This window comes from Castor canadensis, chromosome 5 (genome assembly GCF_047511655.1).
Source record: "Castor canadensis chromosome 5, mCasCan1.hap1v2, whole genome shotgun sequence".
NCBI classification, from domain to species: Eukaryota; Metazoa; Chordata; class Mammalia; order Rodentia; family Castoridae; genus Castor; species Castor canadensis.
In genome coordinates, this window is record NC_133390.1 from 152778510 (window position 1) to 152798117 (window position 19608).

At 39.5% G+C, this 19608-nt stretch overlaps 1 protein-coding gene across 3 annotated transcripts in view; it reads right to left on the minus strand.

Annotated features, from left to right (window-relative positions):
- The window catches only part of Atrn (attractin), a 122981-nt gene that overhangs the window by 48528 nt on the left and 54845 nt on the right, over positions 1-19608 (minus strand). For all 3 annotated transcript variants that reach the window (XM_074074427.1, XM_020176564.2, XM_074074426.1), the window contains exons 12-19: positions 18356-18576; positions 15977-16098; positions 14835-14973; positions 12921-13111; positions 9412-9631; positions 8033-8218; positions 7271-7504; positions 3226-3363 (exon numbers count right to left, since the gene is read on the minus strand). In XM_074074427.1, coding sequence (XP_073930528.1) covers positions 3226-3363; positions 7271-7504; positions 8033-8218; positions 9412-9631; positions 12921-13111; positions 14835-14973; positions 15977-16098; positions 18356-18576 — 1451 coding nt within the window. The remainder of the gene's footprint in view (positions 1-3225; positions 3364-7270; positions 7505-8032; positions 8219-9411; positions 9632-12920; positions 13112-14834; positions 14974-15976; positions 16099-18355; positions 18577-19608) is intronic.

Here is a 19608-nt window from a genome sequence, read left to right on the forward strand (position 1 = left end):
AGATATCTAATGCACTTTTACAAAAAGTAACTCTTCCCATCTCCCTTGTGCAGACATCTCAGCACATCGCTGCCTGTCTTCCTCCAACATAGAAGGATGAGCTATGATACAATTGATATATCAGTTGAAGTAAATGAAAGTCTTTGTGCTCAATACCTTTTCACTTTTTTCACCCTGTTTTTCTGTGACTAAATGAAAGACATTAGGCTGGAGAAAGGTGTAGTTTAAAAATAATCCCTGTGGCATGAAGCCCTGAGTTCAAACCCTAGTCTCATAAAAAAAAAAAAAAAGTATAAAAAAATTCCGTGGTGAAAAAAAGAAATCAAAGAAATCTTTAAAACACAACGGTGCAGAGATTACCAGAATGCATACTGGAGTCAGAAACATGAGTGATAAATCCTTGCTCTGTTGGGGGAAGGGGAACTGTACTAGTGAAAATCGGAGGCCTGAAGTCAGTTTGCCTGCATTTGAATCCAGTGTAGCCCTTCTGTAACTCTGGGCATGTGACTTAACCTTTCCGAGTCTCCCTTTCCTTGTCTATATGATGTAGATGATGACACTACCTATCTCCTAAGGTTGTTGTGAGGATTAAAGGAGATAACACATGAACAACACCTGAAACATTAAGCACTCAATACATTGTGCCTATTATCCTCAGCTAAGGACTACAGAATTATCATAAGAAAATATTAAAGACTGGTGTTGCTCACAGTATTTTAAGAACTATGCTTTCTATTGTGGATTAGGACTCTAAAAAATACAGCAAGCTTTAAGTTCTGGACAACTGTGACAGAGGAAAATGTGTTTTTTCTAGATGGCAGCTAAAGACATGGGAGTGGTCACTTAGCTAGTAGTTAAGGTCAGCACATACTGGATGTGGTTCCCTAGTAGGCCACATCTTGCTGAGAGACCTTGGGCAGGTTACCTGACCTTGGGGATAATAAAGGCACCTGTTCTCTAGTGGTTTGTTAGCACAAAGCCTTGTACACATTTGCCATTCAGTAATGTCAGGTGTTTAGATCACTAATCTAATGGATGGTATGTATTCATGAGGAGTGAGAAAATATTTTCACTGAATACTTTTTAATCTGAGTAAGACATGTTATTTAGGAGTGTTGGCTATGCCTCAAGAACATCTCTGACTGCTCTAATCTCAACAACCACTTTATAACCCCACTTTAGAGATAAGGAAACCTAGCTCCAGAGAGGTAAGGGGCACCCAGCTAGAAAATCTTCCTCTCAGCACATGAAGGAACTGGGGGCAGGGAGGGTGGAAATGGAATGAGGATGAGGTAGAGATTTCTTTTCTTATTTATTTTTTCTGCTCAGAACTTGAGGGGTCTTTCAACTAGAGGACTCATTTTTTAAAACCAGAACAAATAAAAAAAATCAATTAATTGGTGTGGCTTATTTTAAAAAGCATGATGACAATTCTGATTAGGCTTATATGTACATTGGTTAGATCACCTCCGTCCTCTTTCCCCTTCAACCCCTCCCTGCTCCACTTAAAGCAATTGCAAGAGGTTTCTTAGTTCTATTGATTGTAAGTATATGAAGTCCATCAACCATATACCCTTATCTTAATCTTTCACTCCCCTCCCCCTCTCACTAATACCCCCCCCCACACACTGTACCTATTTTACAATCCTGCCTTTCATTATTAATATTTAAGTTGATGTTCAAAGGGGTTTCTCTATGTATCCCTGCTGTGGGTATACTTTATTTGGGTTCATTCAACTCCTTCCATTACTCTCCCTTACTCCTTTACTTCCCACCCCTCCTTTTACAACAGCTTTCAATACACATCCTTTTATCCTCTACCTTCACAGATGTTATGTTTTATGATATTATACATATATATTTTTTTTTCAGTACTGGGGCTTGAACTCAGGGCCGACACCTTAAGCCACACCACCAGCCCTATTTTTGTGAAGGGTTTTTTGAGATACAGTCTCACAAACTATTTGCCCGGGCTGGCTTCCAACTGTGATCCTCCTGAGTAGGTAGGATTATAGGCGTGAGCCATAAGCACACTGCTTTTCTTTCTTTTTTTTTGACACTGGGAGTTGAACTTAGGACCTCATGTTTGCTAGGCAGGAGCTCTATCACTTGATCCATGCTCCCAGCCCTTTTTCCTTATTATCTTTGGAATAAGTCACATGTTTATGCTCTAGTGGGTGGGCCTGGACTGAGAGCCTCCAATTTACACTTTCCATGTAGATGAGATGACAGGCATGCACCACCACCCCCTGCTAATGGTTAGGATGGGAGTCTTACAAACTTTTCCCTGGGCTGGCATTGGACTATGATCCTTCTAATTTCCACCCTTCTGAATAGCTGGGATTATAGATGTGAGCCACCATGCCTGGCTATATAGTTTATTTTCTAACAGTAAAATATCCTGTGGCTTCCAGACTTCTCTGACATGAATTGGGAAACATGGGACTATTTGAGTCTTTAAGATATATTACAAGTATTGAGGAGTACAGCTCCTGCTTAAGAATCCTGGTGTTCTCCAGTCTAACCCACAGGCCATTGCAAAGGCTTTCCCTGGCAGCCTCAGGGTGACAGCTGCCCTCACACAGCAGACTTTGGCACAGCCAGGCACTGCAGTCTCTGAGGGGGCTGCAGTCAAGGACTTAGCTTCTGGCTATCATGCTCTTCATGTGCCCCTTCATCCCCGAGTGTCTCCATCTGAGGCCTCCGGCAGAGGTCTTCTTCAGGTGCCTCTAATGAGGCCTCTTTATGGGGAAGCAGGGGAAACTCTGAGGATATTTCTCCCCACTTTAACTCAATGCCCAGGACTTCCCACTCCTAGCCCACCCTTCTCTCTCTCTCTCTACAAATCTCAGGGTCCACAATGCTCCCTCCAGTTAAACAACCCTACATCAGTGCTGCTCCCCTTTGCTCTCAACGGTACACTGTTCCATGGGGGAAAATGGGCAGGGAAAGTTAGTCCTTTCTTTGGTTCTGGCTTCTTATTTATACCATTGCTTAATGTGATTAAAGGTTTAACTCTTTCACTGTTGTCTTGTTGCTTTCCCCAGATGCTCCCATACCTAACAGTTCAACTCTCTTTCCAGCTCAGCTGGGCTCCTGACAATGACTCAATCAGAAATGCAGTATCCAAAACCAAGTTGCTTCTTCTTCCTAGATCTTCAAATCAAACAGAAGTACTGTGTTCCACCAGCCCTGCAATCAGCAAACCTGACACATGGGACTTACGCTGGCATTTGCCTCCATTGGTGGGATCACCATAGAAGCCAGATATGCAGGTCTCGCAGTGCTTGCCCGTGGTCAGGTTTTCACACTTCTCACAGATACTCTGGTTGATGCATTTGCTGTGGCCATTACACTGGCAAGCTGAAAAGGAAAAGAATTTCAAGGAGACTCTCCCACGGCAGAACTGGGCAGAGTAAGTTTAACAAGATCTATCTGTATCTGTCTCTAAGTTTGCTATTGCCTCTAAATATAAAATCATCAAAATTAGCTGGGCATGTCTCAAAATTCCCATCAACTTGGGAGACTAAGGCAGGAAGACACCTCAAACCCAGAGTTTGAGGCCAACTGGGCAACATTTGAGATCCTGTGTCCAAAACCAAAAATCCTCAAAACTGGGTCACTAGGCTGGGCACAGTGGCTCAAGCCTGTAATCCTACCTACTTGGGAGGCAGAGACTGGGAGGATTAAATTTGAGGTAGGGAAGGGAGGGTGGGGAGGAAGTTCACAAGGTCTGGATTCAACCAATAAAGCTGGGTGTGGTGGTACATGCACCTGTCATCCTAGCTATAAAGGAAACATAAATAGGAGGATCACAGTCCAGGCCAGTCTGAGCATAAATGTGAGACCCTATCTCAAAAACAACCAAAGCAAAAAGGGCTGTGGCTCAAGTGTTAGAGCACCTGCCTAGCAAGAGCAAGGCCCTGAGTTTAAACCCAGTAACAAATATATTAAAAAAAAAAAAAAAACCCAATTCACTAAAAACTAGGTTGAGAAGATCAAAATATCAAAAACAAATTTGTCCAGAAAAATCAGAAATATAATCACAGCAAAGTGAAAGTCCACAGCAATATAAAAATATTTTTGTGTCATTCATTATAAAAACTAATGCCCATGATGGCATTTTGAAAAATAAAGGAACAGAAGAAAAATCATACACAATCTCACCAACCAGAGAACACTGTTCACATGTGGTATCTCTTTCCTTTCAGCACTTTTGTATATAGTTTTACAGAGTAATATTCAATTTTGATTTTTTAACTCGGACCAAAATTTTTTACATTATTTCATCTATCATAAATAAAACTTTAAAAAAGCAAAATAATTTCTATGAATCATGTTATTTAATCATTCCTTTATATTTCAATGTTTAATTTGCATTACATTTTCCATTATTAGAAAAATAACCATCTTTATAGATAAACAGCTCCAGAGCTAAGGCTCCTGGCGAATACAGTAATTCACAACTAGAAAGTCATAAGAAGCCTGTACTTCTCAAGACTGCTCAGGACAGCTGTGCTGGCTGTGTACTGCAGAAGTCATGGATGGGGCATTTACATAGTGTACATACACTACTAAGCAGAATCTCTGATTCTGCAGATCTGGCTTGGTGACATGAAGCAGTTTTCACCATCCTGGCACATTTCCATAGGTTTGCAAGTGTTCTGTTCACTTACCTGTCAGCTGCCCCATCCCTGTAGATATTTTTATTTGTTTGTTTGTTTTGTGGTGATGCTAGGGTTTGAACTTGGGCCTTATGCTTGCTAGCTAGGCGTTCTACCACTTGAGCTGTGGCCCCCCCCGCCCTGAGTTATTTTATATATAGAATAGATTGCAACTCTAAGACTTAAAATAACTACATCGGTTATGACTAAGTGTACTTAAGATGTGTAGGATATGCTTTTTATTTTATTTTATCCAAAGGGTAAAACACAACACATATACAAAATGAAATAACTAAAATCATTTACCAAAAACATCCCTATTCTGGTTCAAGATAGAAACATTGAGGACATGGTTCTCTCTCTAGTTCTCTTCAAAATCTCACTGATATTGCAGGAAAAAATGTAAAACCAATAAATCAATAGGCACGAGATAAGAAGGAAAAGTACTACCAGAGGTAGTGAGAGGCAGTCCTAACGTATCAGGGATTTCTAAAATTATAAAGCAGATGGGGTTAATTCAACAGAAAAGGAGGAACCTCTAAAATGACTAGATACACATTGCTAATCAACATCTGAAAAATCCAGAGAAGCTGGGAGCCAGAGCAGGCATCAAGAGAGTGATGGACAGCAGGAAGTAGCACATGGCCTGCTCTGTGCCTGCTCCCCAGTAGGCTGAGGCATCTATCCAAGGGTTGCAGCAAGAAAGAACAGTTCTAGCTGGGGTAGAGCTGGGAAACAGGGAAGGTTAGGTGAGGGTCAGAAAGAAAACTCAGGACAATGAACCAGTCATCTTTAGGTTGCCATAACAGCCAAGGGGGAAAGGCTCTTGGCACAGTTATGAGGGGGCCAAATGCATATAGACACCTGAGTTCACTGCTCCAATGAGGAGCAATGACATTCAACAACACTTAGTGCAGACCAGAGCTGCAGTCTTCCTTAGGACCTCATACCACACCTTTACAACAGCTCACTTTACAGTCAAATGCTGTCCAGTGTAGATAAATCTATTTGTTATAAATGCAAATCAATTTTGAGGATTCACAAATGTAAGAAAATGCTCAACCTACATGCACCACCAGGACAAAGTAAAACAACTAACCCTGAAGAAAGGGTTAATGTAAGAAATAAAAGAGGATGACAAATGCTAATTTTAGTATATTCAAAGAGGTTTGAACAATTGCATCCACAAAAAAGGAAAGCAAGTTCTGTAAAACCCTTACCACATTTAGAGCCCTTGCAAAACATAAAAGGAGTACTAGGCACAAAATCAGCTATCTATAAGGAAATACTATTAACTATATGCCAACAAGTTTGAAAACTTCGATTAAGTAGGTGAATTTCTAGAAAAACACTGATTATCAAAACCAATTCAAGCAGAAACTGAAAATCTGAATAGACTTATAACAAGAGATCCAATTCGTGATTTAAAACCTTCACACCAAGAAAGGCTCAGTCCTAGATAGCCTCAATAGTAAATTCTATCAAAATTTCACTAACTTTTCTAGTAAACAGAAGAAGAGGCTATATATCCCAATTCAACTTGATGAGGCCTGTACTACTCTGATACCATAGCCTGACAGTCATCACAAGAAAACAGCAAAGCTGTATCTGTCATAAATATAGACATAAAACCCCAACTAACAAATCAAATCCAGCACACATTAAAACACATTATTGTCATAACCAAATTGACTTTATCCCAGGAATGCAATCCTGGTTTAACAATCACTTAGTGTAATACACAGTATTAACAGGGATGGGGTGGGGGGGTAAAAGATGGGGGTGGGGGAAGGGGGGAGAAATGACCCAAACATTGTATACACATATGAATAAAATAAAAATTTAAAAAATTAATTATATATATATATTCACATATACATATATATATATATATATATACATATATATAAATCAGCCAGGTACCAGTGGCTCATGCCTGTAATCCTAGCTACTCCAAGGTAGAGATAAGGAGGATTGCAGTTCGAGCCCAGCCCAGGCAAACAGATCACAAGACCCTATCTCAAAAATGCCCAACACAGCCAGGTGCCAGTGACTCATGCCTGTAATCCTAGCTACTCAGGAGGCAGAAATCAGGAGGATCGCAATTCGAAGCCAGCCCAGGAAAACAGTTCACGAGACCCTATCTCAAAAAAACTTACCACAAAACAGGGTTGGTGGAGTGGCTCAAGTGGTAGAGCGCCTGCCTACCAAGTCTGAGGCCCTGAGTTCAAATCTCAAGTACTGCATATATATATAGATATATAAAAACATAACTGGAGGTATCTATATCAAATTGTTATAAAGTGCTTATGAATAACTGGATATATAATAAGAGGAATTTCAGTTTTTATTTTATATATATCTGTAATATTTTTCTAAAGAATATATATTAGTTATACTAAAAATTAGTAAAATAACTGACTTGAAGTTCTCAATATTTTTATTAATTGACATTAAAAATATTTTCACATGAAACTATTTCTCTTAAAATGATCTGTTACTTACTTTTTTCTTAAGGGAAATTCTTATAAAGCAATGTCATTTTAGGTTTTGTTCTTCATAAACAGGTAGTTGAAGACATGAACCTGAACACATAGGCATCTTACCTGGACAGTGAATGAAAGACCAGTTGTATCTGCTGTCCTCCAGACACATGCTGGAATTCAGAAGAGGCTGTGGATAGGCATTTCCGGTAGAGGCCTGGGAAGGTATCTTCACTGGTCCTTTATAGGAACCCTCAATGCATTTCCCCTTCCCAGTATTGCTAGGATCAGTACACCAGCCACAGCCCGGCTGCTCCAAGCAATGACTGCAGGTACAGTAACCTGAACAATTTTCAGCTAAAAAAACACAAGTTGCAATTCACTATCATAGTTAAATTTGAATTCACTGTGCTTAAAGTGCCTTTGCTGTAACAGACTATTTAAGTACTGTGAATCAAAATTACTATTATATAGTGACCATTTAAATGAGATAAATAATTTACGTATCCAACACATAATGGAGACTCCTACCCCCTACCCTCGATCCCAGGATATTGGAGGCAGAGGGGACCTTGGAGATTCTCTCCTGGAGAACATTTACTTTATAAATTGGGAGACAAAGATGTGGAGACGCTACACGGATGATTGAACAATATGACCCTGATGTTAGAAAGCTATTTCTGTACTCTGTGGTCTACAAAGATTTATTTATTTACATGCATCATTGTGTCTGATTTCATGTGCAGGTTCTTATCAGGCAGGACTAGCTTAATACAGCCTCTGGACAGACTTGAGCAGTTCAAAGGCTGAGAGTACTGCCTCAAGGCAAGCAGTGTCACCCCCATGTAGGGCACTCATGAGTGCCTGACCTTCTTTTTCACTTACGGGGGCAGCTGCTCATCGTATACCACTCCATACACTGGCCGAAAGGGAAGGAGGCCACGTAGGCATTGGAGTCCACACACTGCTTCATGTTGCTGCACCACATGCACTCGGAGCTGCTGCTGGTGCACTCCCCACATGCCGTCCGCAGGGCACATGGCATCCGGCACTGCTTTGCACTGTGGTTCGCTGGGAATTAAATTCGAGGGGCACTTAGAGCACCACTCTGTCAGCTAAGGTCAAAGACTTTCAAATGTGGGTTGTGACCCATTAGTGTATCATGAAATAAATTCAGGCACTACATTACATGGAGGAGAAAGCAGTAAATTTTGGAGTCATCATATACTGTTTAAGTACATTTATACACTTGGAAAAAATGGACTTTCTTTTCAGAAAGTATGGAGGACAAAGATGGGGTAAATAAAGAATCTTTTCAAAAGTGAAAGGCCTTAAACCCCTTAGAATATAGGGGACCCAGGATGAATTTTATGGATTTGTATGACCCACCTGAATTCATAAAATCCTACATTTATAATTTTTGGGGGAACAAGGTATCACAGCATTCATTAAAGTCACCAAACATTTAGCATTGAAAAAGGCTGAAAAGATTCCCTGTGGATGTTTAGAAATCCTGTTTTAACGGTTTCATACAATGCTATGAATTCATTCCTACACTTCTTTATGCCTTAGACAAATTACAGTATCTTCCTGAAACTGCACAAGGTGGAATTGAAGTCCAGTCTCTCAAAATAAATCACAATTCCACCAACTGTCTGTAAGTTCACGTGTATGTGCTAAAGAGCCTGCCCCAGGGACTGCTTTCATGGAGCCTAAACTTAGCTCCCAGAGAGATGCAAACCTGAGAAGGTATTCAATGTATCTGATCGGTCAGTATCCTGCCTTAGCTTGGGCACAGCTCTGGCTGAATGCTGGCTTCTGTCATAGAACTGCTCTCACCATTTTCCCCCTGCTTACACTAGCTTTCTGAGTAATGTCCCTGCAGTGGTTTGCTGCTTTTCTAATCTTTTGTTTTTATTTTGCTTTTTGTTCTTTCTTCCATAGGATTTCTTTGAGAGCACCAAGAAATTTGCCTTTCAGATCAATTCTCAACATTTTTTCTAGTCAACAAACCATTCAATCTCCATGTTAATTAGAATATTAGGTTCCTTGAGTCATGTTACTTTTGATTTTATGGCTCAAACTAGTCAAAGCCACAGGTTATTTCCTTCTGCATTTAAATTTTTGGACTATGTGTGAAATATGCCTAAGTCAATACTCCATCTATTTTCACGACTATTTCATGCATCTCAATGGTTAAATATGCTTCCTACGCTTTTTAGCTCAATAAACTTCCTGGACATCTTATTCCCCCATGTCCTTACCAGGTCTTTCACACACACTGCCATTGAGTGGGTTGATGCAGGTTGCAGCCTTCAATCCCCGCGTACTGGGCTCTGACAAAATTCCACAGAAGCCAGCATCGCTGGGCTCAGATGGCATCCACTGTAGCAAACTATTTGTAAATGGAGACATATCTTCCCAGCACCAGTAGGACACATTGATCTTCCGAAGGCCAACCCATGGGGTTAAGGTGAGCTTGGACTACAGGCAGAAGAGATACAACTATGAATACAACAAATGTCTTGACCACAGTAGGCTTCTAGATAAAACCACTAAGTTAGGTATACTCCACACATACAAGAAAACCTCCTTATCCCTTAATCTCTGCCATGACAATTTAGATCAGCACCTCAATATAGCCATTTTGCAAAGGACAAAAATATATCTCAAAGAAAATAGTGTATCAAAATTTTCACAGAGATCAGCAACAAAGCAATAATCAAGAACAAAAATGTTTACATCCTATGACGGATGCTATAAAGAGATGGTCACCCCCAAACTTGGTTGACATGACCAGACATAAAATCATTTTACCAATGTTTATACAATATTGGTTATATGCCTATCCTCAGATCATGACCTAAGCCTCTTTGGGACCCTGGCCAATTCAGATGCTTCAAGATTCGTTCCTTTAGCCATGGGGTACTACATGGTATTTACATTCTCTTTCCCAGCTTTTCTGAGGTATAATTAACAAAAACTGTGTTAATGTGGGTATACATGATGTTTTGACATACATATACATTGTGATGTAACTGCCATAATGAAGCTAATTAACATCCATTACTTCACATGGTGTGTGTGTGCATGTGTGTGTATGAATGGTGAGAACATTTAAAATCTAGGTCCTTAGCTAATTTCAAGTACATGATACATTATTGATTATGCTTACTATACTGTATATTAGATCTCCAGAAATCACTCATCTTGTATAACTGAACTTTTACACACTTTGACCAACATCTCCCCATTCCCTACCTTAACTTCCCACCTCCCTGCCAACCACTATTCCACTCTTTGCTTCTATGAGTTAGTTTTTTAGATTCTACATATAAGTGATGTCATGTAATATTTGTTTTTCTGTGTCTAGCTTACTTCCTTAGCATAATGTCCTCCAGGTTTATCTGTGTTGTTGCAAATGACAGGATTTCCTTTTTTTTAAAGGCTGAATAATATTCCATTATGTGCATCACATTTTCTTTATCTATTCATCCACTAGATGTTTATACAGAATAATAGGCAATGAACCCATGCAATTGCCTCCTATTCCCCCAAAATTTCTTTTTCATTGCAATTTTTAAAGTCTTTGCAAATTAAAGTATAAAGTGTAGACCAGAAAGGAAATATATTCCTAATTTTGGCAGTTCAAAAACAAAAATGAAGAATGTTTTCCCATTTTTGAAAGAAAAATATATACACACCCATTAAAAGACCTAAAAGAAAGAAAAAAAAAAGACCTAAAAGAAATAAATATATCCCTAAGTAATTTTCATTTTATTAATAAATGATATTTATTTTAACTTTATCATTAGCATTTTAAAAGCTTCCTTTGAAATATGTATTAGTTTTAAAAGATTATTAAAATTAATACTTTTTAAAACCTTCAGTAATTTTCTTTTTGCCTTCATGATGAAATCCAAAGCCATTAATACTATGGACAAGGCCTCTCTGGATTTGACATTGGTCCCTTCCTAAAGCCCATTATAGGGATTTCCTCCCATCCAGCCTGCAGCTTACTATGAGCTGGAATCTCTAGATCTTGCTTATCAGGCTACCAATGCACAGGGTGCCTGCCCCTCTTCACCTTTCCAATTCACTCTTTTCCATCTTTAGTGTTACCTCATTCCAGCTCTACCAGCCAGCCTCTGCCCTGAAGGTCAGGCTGGTGCCCTTTCTTGTTTCTCCACATACATATGGGCTCTATATACTGGGCCATATTTATAAAGTTAAAGCTGTAGAAACACATAATACTTAGTTGTTTCATCTGTCAGGTTTTTTTGTTTTATTTTGTTTTGTTGTGGTTCTCACTATATAGCTCAGGCTAGCCTTGAACTCTTGACGCTCCTGCCTCAGACTCCTGAGTGCTGGGATTACAGGAGTGTGCCAATACACCCAGCTCATCAGTCAGTCTTACCACAAGATTATAAATGTCTGTCTTATAAAAGGGCCATAGCAGACTAGACTACCCAAAGCCTGTTAGAGCTAGAAAGTCTGAGGAAGAGAAAAAAGGACCAGAGGTACACCCATGGTCACCTGAGAGGGATGAATTTTTCTACCAATGCAGTCTTTCAGAGAGTCACTGGTAGAGCCCCCAACACAAAGGGCAAAGTTGTGAACTATCGATTTTCTGAGGATGTGAATGATCATAGGTAAGGACAGCTGATGGCAAAGGACAGAATGTTGGAAAGGCCCACATGTGGGGATAAGAAGAAGAGAAATAAGTATTATAGACAATTTCTGAAAGAGCCTGAAATTTGAAAAAGCCACCAAAATATCGTAAAATATCAAATGTGACCCTGGTACTTCCTGAGATAAACACAACTAAGAATGTGCTACCAATGTCTGAGTGTCTACAACAAATCAAGTTATACCAGGAAAAAAAGACTACTTGGAGAAAAGTAAAACATAGAGTACCTTCTGTCCATCTCAGAACAGCCCTTTAAATGGCACACAGAGACTATATGTAACTAGGATTCAGGCCACACTTCCACACAATCAATCACATGAAGAGGGTGCCACACAAGGAAGTACTGCCCTCTACTCTTCCTGGTTTAACCAGAACGACATTTCTCCTGAACACTTCTATACCACATAAAAGCTTTGTTTCATGAATATCTTCTAAATTGAGGAGAGCACCAGACTCTGGACCAAAATGACCAAGTGTGCTTATAGAGCATCAACTAAAAGTCACCAAAGAACATGACTGGAGAGGAAGAGACCCTGAGCCTTCTGGGTTCAGAAACTCTTGACAAGAAGCCCTCTTCTTTTGAGCTGGCCAGGTATAAGAAAGACTGCAACAGACATACATTTCTTAATGATGATCATATTAGGTACTGTAATAATACCTTAGATCTAAGTAAGGAACTTGGGCAGCTTAATACAACTAATCTTAATCTAGCTAATTAGCTGTGACCTCTCCCTTCCCCTTCAGCAAAATCTAGAAGTAAAACAAGTATGAAATCATCTATGGATGTCACCATATGTGCATTTGTGTACATACATGTTACTATTCATTGCACACATAATTATTCATATATCTTATAATTAATTTAATAGACAGGACTAATAAAAATGTATATAAAATTTTAAGACAAGACAGGCATTAAAAGAAGAGACTCTGACAGTGTAGCTCCACAGTCTATTATGCTGTGTTCACTAGCACTCCTCCTCTTGCCAAGGACATCACATGCAACCACAGCTGCGAGCTCCAGTCATGCCTTCAGTAGAAAGGTGGGAACTAACAACTCAAGTTCTGATGATGTTAACTCACCATGCTCTGTGATGACTGCATTATTCGCAGCTGCTTAAGGACAAATTCCACCTTCTTCTGGGTTGTGAGGGAAGCCAAAAAGGCATTATGGTTCCTACAGGACAATTTAGCATTGTCGTAATTCTCTTTGGCAGTAGTAATTTTCAAACATGAGTTTCCAACCAAATGCCAGCTAGTGCCACAGATATTTTCTTTTAGGAAAAAAGGAAAAAGTGTTTTAGAAATTATACAAAACTACTATATTACCAGTTCAAATTACTGAACACCTTCATGATTCTTGTGATGTGAATCATGATGCTTCATTCGGATGTAAAGAGGGCATCAGACACATTACTACCAAATACAGACTTCAAGGATTAAAAAAAGGTTCATCAGTCATATTTTCTGGATCTCAAGAAGCTAGGTCAACTCTCCTAAATCTTCAAGGAAAATGATTTTGTGCCAATGTTAGATTGGTACACCAATTTTTGAAAAACAATTAGAAAGACTAAAATTCTGAGTGGAAAGCAGACAAATGAATATGCATATAGAAAATATGAGGTAGAAAATTAAAAACATGAAAGTGAGTTGGGGAATGAATGGGTGGAAGATATAAGCAAGTGCACAAAGCATCCTAAAAATGAAGTGGGAATGATCCTTTTCGGGAAAAACCCGAAGTGATCCACTTTATGCAGCAAACAAGGCAAGCCTGGAGTCTGCTCCTATGATTGTAGCGAACTTACACAAGGTACTGCACTGAAGCTATGACTGCTCCCTGGACATAAGATGACAATGAGCCAGCCAAGTGACTCCACCACAACACAACTAGGATACCCTGGGGACACCATCAACAATGTTCATTACCCAAAACAGCCACTGAGCTGAATGGAAGGTACTATGGGAAAGACACCATTTAAGAACAGATAGACTTGCTTCTCAGTGTTAACAGTGGTGTCTAGTTAAAATGCAGACTCTAGAGCACAACTCTAGGCCTGTATTTGAATATGCTTTTTTTTTTTTTTGGTAGGACTGGGGTTTGAACTCATAGCTTTGCACTTGCAAAGTAGGCACTCTACCACTTGAGTAACACCTCCAGTCTGTTTTTTTTTTTCTGATTATTTTTGGTGATGGGATCTTGTGAACTATTTGTCCGGGCTGGCCTTGAACCTTAATCCTCCTGATCTCAGCCTCCCAAGTAGCCAGGATTACAGGCTTGAGCCACCAGTGCCCAGCTTGAATATGCCTTTTAGCAAGATCCCCAAGTGTTCTGCTATACATTAAAGTTTGAGACATAGAACAAGAGATAAAGAAGAAAAAGCTCATTCTGCAAACTGAATCAAGTTCTTCCAAAGGATAGTCAAAAGGAACCTAGTTCAGCCAAACTGCCCTGCTCTAGACTTAGATATTGCGGAGAGGCATAGAAGTTCCCCATCCTGGACACACTGGTTGAGAAAATATAGCATAGGGGTTCAGTCATGGCTGGCTGGCTGGTCTTAGGCCCTAGGGCTGGAGATCCACCCCAGGAGGTGCTGTTAACAAGGTATCTCTCTTCTTCTAGAAGAGGCTCCTCAAGTGGTACCAACAACCAAACCCCAGTGGTCAATGACAAGTATTCTTCATAAAAGTACCTAACACACTAGCTGCTGAGACTGTGGAGTTCACAACAAGGATAGGACAATGGAGCAGGCTCAGTGTCATGGACCCAAGATGTCATTCAATTCTCCAGAGTAGCCGATGATGTTTCACTTTATTTCAAAAGATAGGAGTAAATACTTAACAACTGTATTTTCATTAAAAAAAAAATCTTGAGTGGTAAGGGGATAAACAGATGGAATATCTTCTCCCCTCTGCTACATTCAACCTAGACTGCACAATATTGTGGTGGGGAGTGGCTGAAGTTTGGGACCACTGCATGAGATATCCCTGCATGCCTACCAGGCAAGGCGATGCATTCCTGATTCCTGGGCTCCCATTGGCAGTTCTGGTCCAGGGCACAGCTCCTACAGCTGGTCTTCTTGTTACAGTAGTACATGGGGTTATCTTTGGGGCAAATCTCATACCTGGAAATGGAGATCTAGAACACAGTGGACAAAATGCTTTATCTTATATTCACAGACAAGACTTATGGAAAGGACCAATAGGATACTAAAGACAACAAAATCTAACAGAGGAAGCAAACTGCAAATAAATAAAAAAATAAATAAAATGCAGATGAAGCAGCACTGCAGTGAAAACACTGCAATGCTCTGCTCAAGAACATGCCTTTAGTTGGCAAGGAAACAGACCATTCCTTTAAACATCATGCTCATCTATAAAATGGGGATGTTGAATCTGCTCCTTTTCAAATGCCCCACCATGGTCTAAAAGTTGTATATTTTATAAACCACATTAAACTAACAAAAATGTCTTATAAATTATTTTTTAAAAACTATAAAGTCTGGGCCATCTTATCTTCTTTGGTCTTAAACCTAAATTTTTAAAATCATGTATGGTGAGCACTGAAATTATGCTGCACCAAGATGTAACATAAGACAAAGAGAAAATTGGGCATGCTGGAGCATGTCTGTAATAATCTCAGCTACTTGGAAGGGGGAGGCAGAAGATCACGAGTTCAAGGACTATTAGGCAACACAGTGAGACTTGTCACACACAAAAAAACAGATACAAGGAGATTTTGCAAAGTTTATCATTTCCATAATTCAAAATGGCAACTAAATACCTACCTCAAACCTTAACTTTCTCCCATGACCTTACACAAGTGGGGTGAGCTCACCATTACAAGACTCAGACCAAGGATCCAGTACTTAGCTACAGTCATGCCCAGGAGCAATGGTCCTTAGACAACAGTCTTACCTTCTAAAACAGGACACATAAATCCCTGTGGCTAACAAAACTATTGAAATCAGGATGTATACAGCAACCCTTTCAAAAAGAAACCTAAGCAATAATAATAAAATCTAAGTCTATACCACATTTTAAAAATAATTCTGAGCCATTACTTATGTAAACACACAACCTACACATAAGCCCAATTAGGATTTTCTAGTCTCTGAAATCCTTGAGAAACAGTCCCTAACCTGGCCTTCTGGGCAGCTGTGGTTCCTAGGGACACAATGGTCATTGCACCAGTGGCAGTCATTGGTGTTGGCCGTGCAGCTGTAACAATCCGTGTGCTGGTCACATCTGTCATGGTCAAGAGCTATGAAGAGAAGACAAGAATCAACTGTGACAGGTTCAGTTAAGCACAATTTGATATAGGTTTAAAAAAAAAAATCTCCTAACAATGGTTTGGAAGTAAAATGAAGAATGAAGAAGGAAAATAAATTGGCATGTTCAGGTTAAAAAAGGGCTTAGAAATAAATAAACAATCTGAAGAAACACTATTTTGCGCTTAAAATATATAGAAAGTGAAAATTCAAAAATAGGCTAATTTAAGAACAACTGTAAGATGTAATTGAAGTGAAGTTTGGGTCTCTGAATGCTTTTCTTTCTAATGTGGTGGGGGAGGAGCAACTTGGAAAAGAATAAACTGGAGTTGCCTAGGAGCCAAAAAAAGTAATGCAGGAAATCAACCCATTGCTCCTAGATACAAATACAAGGCTAATTTAGGCACAGGCATAGCCAGTACCACAGAATTCATTACTAGTGGGTCCAGTACCACAGGAAGCACCAGCCAAGCTGCATTTTACACACAAATGTGAATTCAAAAGTGTAAGTTTCAGAATTTCTAGGCTACTGTAGATTTGTTGGACTTCCTTTTGACCCCAGAAAAGAGAAACACAACCCTATTGCCATCTGTTAAACCATTTCATGGATATGGCACATGGTGCAACACACAAACAGGAAAAGGGAGGACCAGAGTCCACCCTCACAAGGGCCCACCCTCACAAAGACCCCAACAGTTGGCTCTTTAGGTTGTTCTTCCTGCCTGGATTATCATCTAAAAAATTAGGCCTGGCCTGGGGGTGTGGCTCAAGTGGTAAAGCACTTGCTTATCAGGCTCAAGGCCCTGAGTTCAAACTCCAGTACTGCCAAAAAATAAGAAGGATTAGGCCTACTGAGAAAGTAGAATGAAGCAGAGAGTCAGTATCTAAAATGAGATGACAGCAAATGGGTTCATACTAAACCACCTGCATAGTTCAATATTATTTCCAACATATTTGCACATTTAACTTTTAAAATTTGGTTAAAAAATAAATTTCACTGATTTCATCTTTTTCAGGAGATAGTTACTAATCCTATCAGGTTCTGATAATCTCTAGTCTTCATCAATGCACCTGGAAGTATTGCCTGACTGTTATGATGATTTATATTCCTGTACAGCTTAATTTGGAACACCCCAGGAAAGTAAAAGCTACTGCTATCTGCCATAACTCTGATGATAACAGCAATACCAATCCTACTAGTTAAGGAATTTAGTTAACATATTTCAAATTAATTGACGTGGATAAATATTTTGCATAGACATTCTTCGTACTTTTAAAGGACTTTCTCACACATGACTTCACACTGTGTTGTTCTTAATTCAGAGCAAAAAGGGCAAGAAGCTAAATAGGCAAGATGAAGGTTCGAGAAGCAGAGATCATTGCTCATCTTTGGCAACTGTCTATCTTGCCGTCACTGCTGTATCCAACTAGAAGAGCTAGAAAATACTTTTCAAGGACAGCAGTTCTATCCACCAGCAGAATTTATTACACAGGGCTTTTCTGGGTTGACCCTCCTAATCTCATCCTTTTTGTTTCCTTGCTTTTGGCAGTACTAGGGTTTGAACTCAGTGCTTACTAGGCTGCCACTCTACCATTTAAGCCATGCCCCCAACCCCTTCCAAATCTCATCCTTAACTTAGACTTCCATGATCCAGTATAGTAGCTACTAGCCACATGTAGTTTTAAATAAATTAAACAAAATATAAAATCAGTTCCTAAATTACACTAGCCACATTTCAACTCTCCAATAGCCCCATGTGGCTAGTGGCTACCATACTAGAACAGTGCAAATATATATCCCATCATCAAATAAAAGTTCTATAGCCAGGCCTAGTGATACACACCTATAATCCCAACACTCAGGAGGCTGAGGCAGGAGAATCAAGAGTTTAAGGCCAGCTGGGGCTACACAGTCAGAACTTGTCTCAAAAAAAAAAAAAAAAAATCCACTGGATAGCACTGCCTCAGACCAACTACAGCCAGTTCTGAAACTAGACTACAAACCTTACATAATGTCAGCAAGGTTCTGTCTGTATCACTCACCAATAGCTCTGGGAGCACATGCCTGTTTTCAGCTATTGTAAAGATGTTTATAAACCAATTTTCAAACACCTCAAAAAGCTATGTACAAGTAATTAATAAATAATTATGGATAAAAATGTGAATACAAGAAGTTACAAATGTCAAGTTCTTTCATAGTGCAGATAAAATGAAATCTCTAATTAAATTCTAAGTAAAGAAAAAACATACTTCTTTTGGAAAAACATTCTGATTTTAACTTTTGTGCTTGCTCTTCAGTTGCCAACTCCCAGGAGATACAATGAGACGACCCTGTGTCCCACACACACCGGATACCAGGTCCTGCTGCTACACAAGCAGCTTCACTGAGGTGTGCTCCGCACTGCTCGGATGTGAAGACTAAGACATCACTGAGGAGGAGACTGTTGAAACCACCAAACACATACATGGTGCTAAGAGAAAAAAGGGAGAGAAGGAATGAAATTTAAACTGAAAACTTAAAGAATAAATACACGATATGCTTTTACAGTCAGTCTTCAGATAAATCTCATGCAGCAAAAGTCCTCTAAGAAATAAATCATTATTATTCTCTTCCCTCCCAAATTCCAGCTTTCATCCTGATCCGTGATCATCCAGAACAGTTCCAATAATCTACCTATAAAAGTGTGCATGGCAATGGAATTTTATGCAGCCATGAAGAAGAATGAAATGTTATCATTTGCTGGTAAATGGATGGAATTGGAGAACATCATTCTGAGTGAGGTTAGCCTGGCTCAAAAGACCAAAAATCATATGTTCTCCCTCATATGTGGACATTAGATCAAGGGCAAACACAACAAGGGGATTGGACTATGAGCACATGATAAAAGCGAGAGCACACAAGGGAAGGGTGAGGATAGGTAAGACACCTAAAAAACTAGCTAGCATTTGTTGCCCTTAATGCAGAGAAACTAAAGCAGATACCTTAAAGCAACTGAGGCCAATAGGAAAAGGGGACCAGGAACTAGAGAAAAGGTTAGATTAAAAAGAATTAACCTAGAAGGTAACACCCACGCACAGGAAATCAATGTGAGTCAATGCCCTGTATAGCTATCCTTATCTCAACCAGCAAAACCCCTTGTTCCTTCCTATTATTGCTTATACTCTCTCTACAACAAAATTAGAGATAAGGGCAAAATAGTTTCTGCTGGGTATTGAGGGGGGGAGCGGGAGGGGGTGGAGTGGGTGGTAAGGGAGGGGGTGGGGGCAGGGGGGAGAAATAAACCAAGCCTTGTATGCACATATGAATAATAAAAGAAAAATGAAAAAATAAATAAATAAATACACTCCAACTGAAAAAAAAACAAAAAAAAAACATAAAAGTGTGCATGGAAATTTTGTACACAATGAAAGTTGCACCTTAAATTAGTGAAGGAAAAGAGAAATTTCTCAGTAAGTGGTCCTGAGATAATTATATACATGGAAAAAGAATGAAACTAAATCAA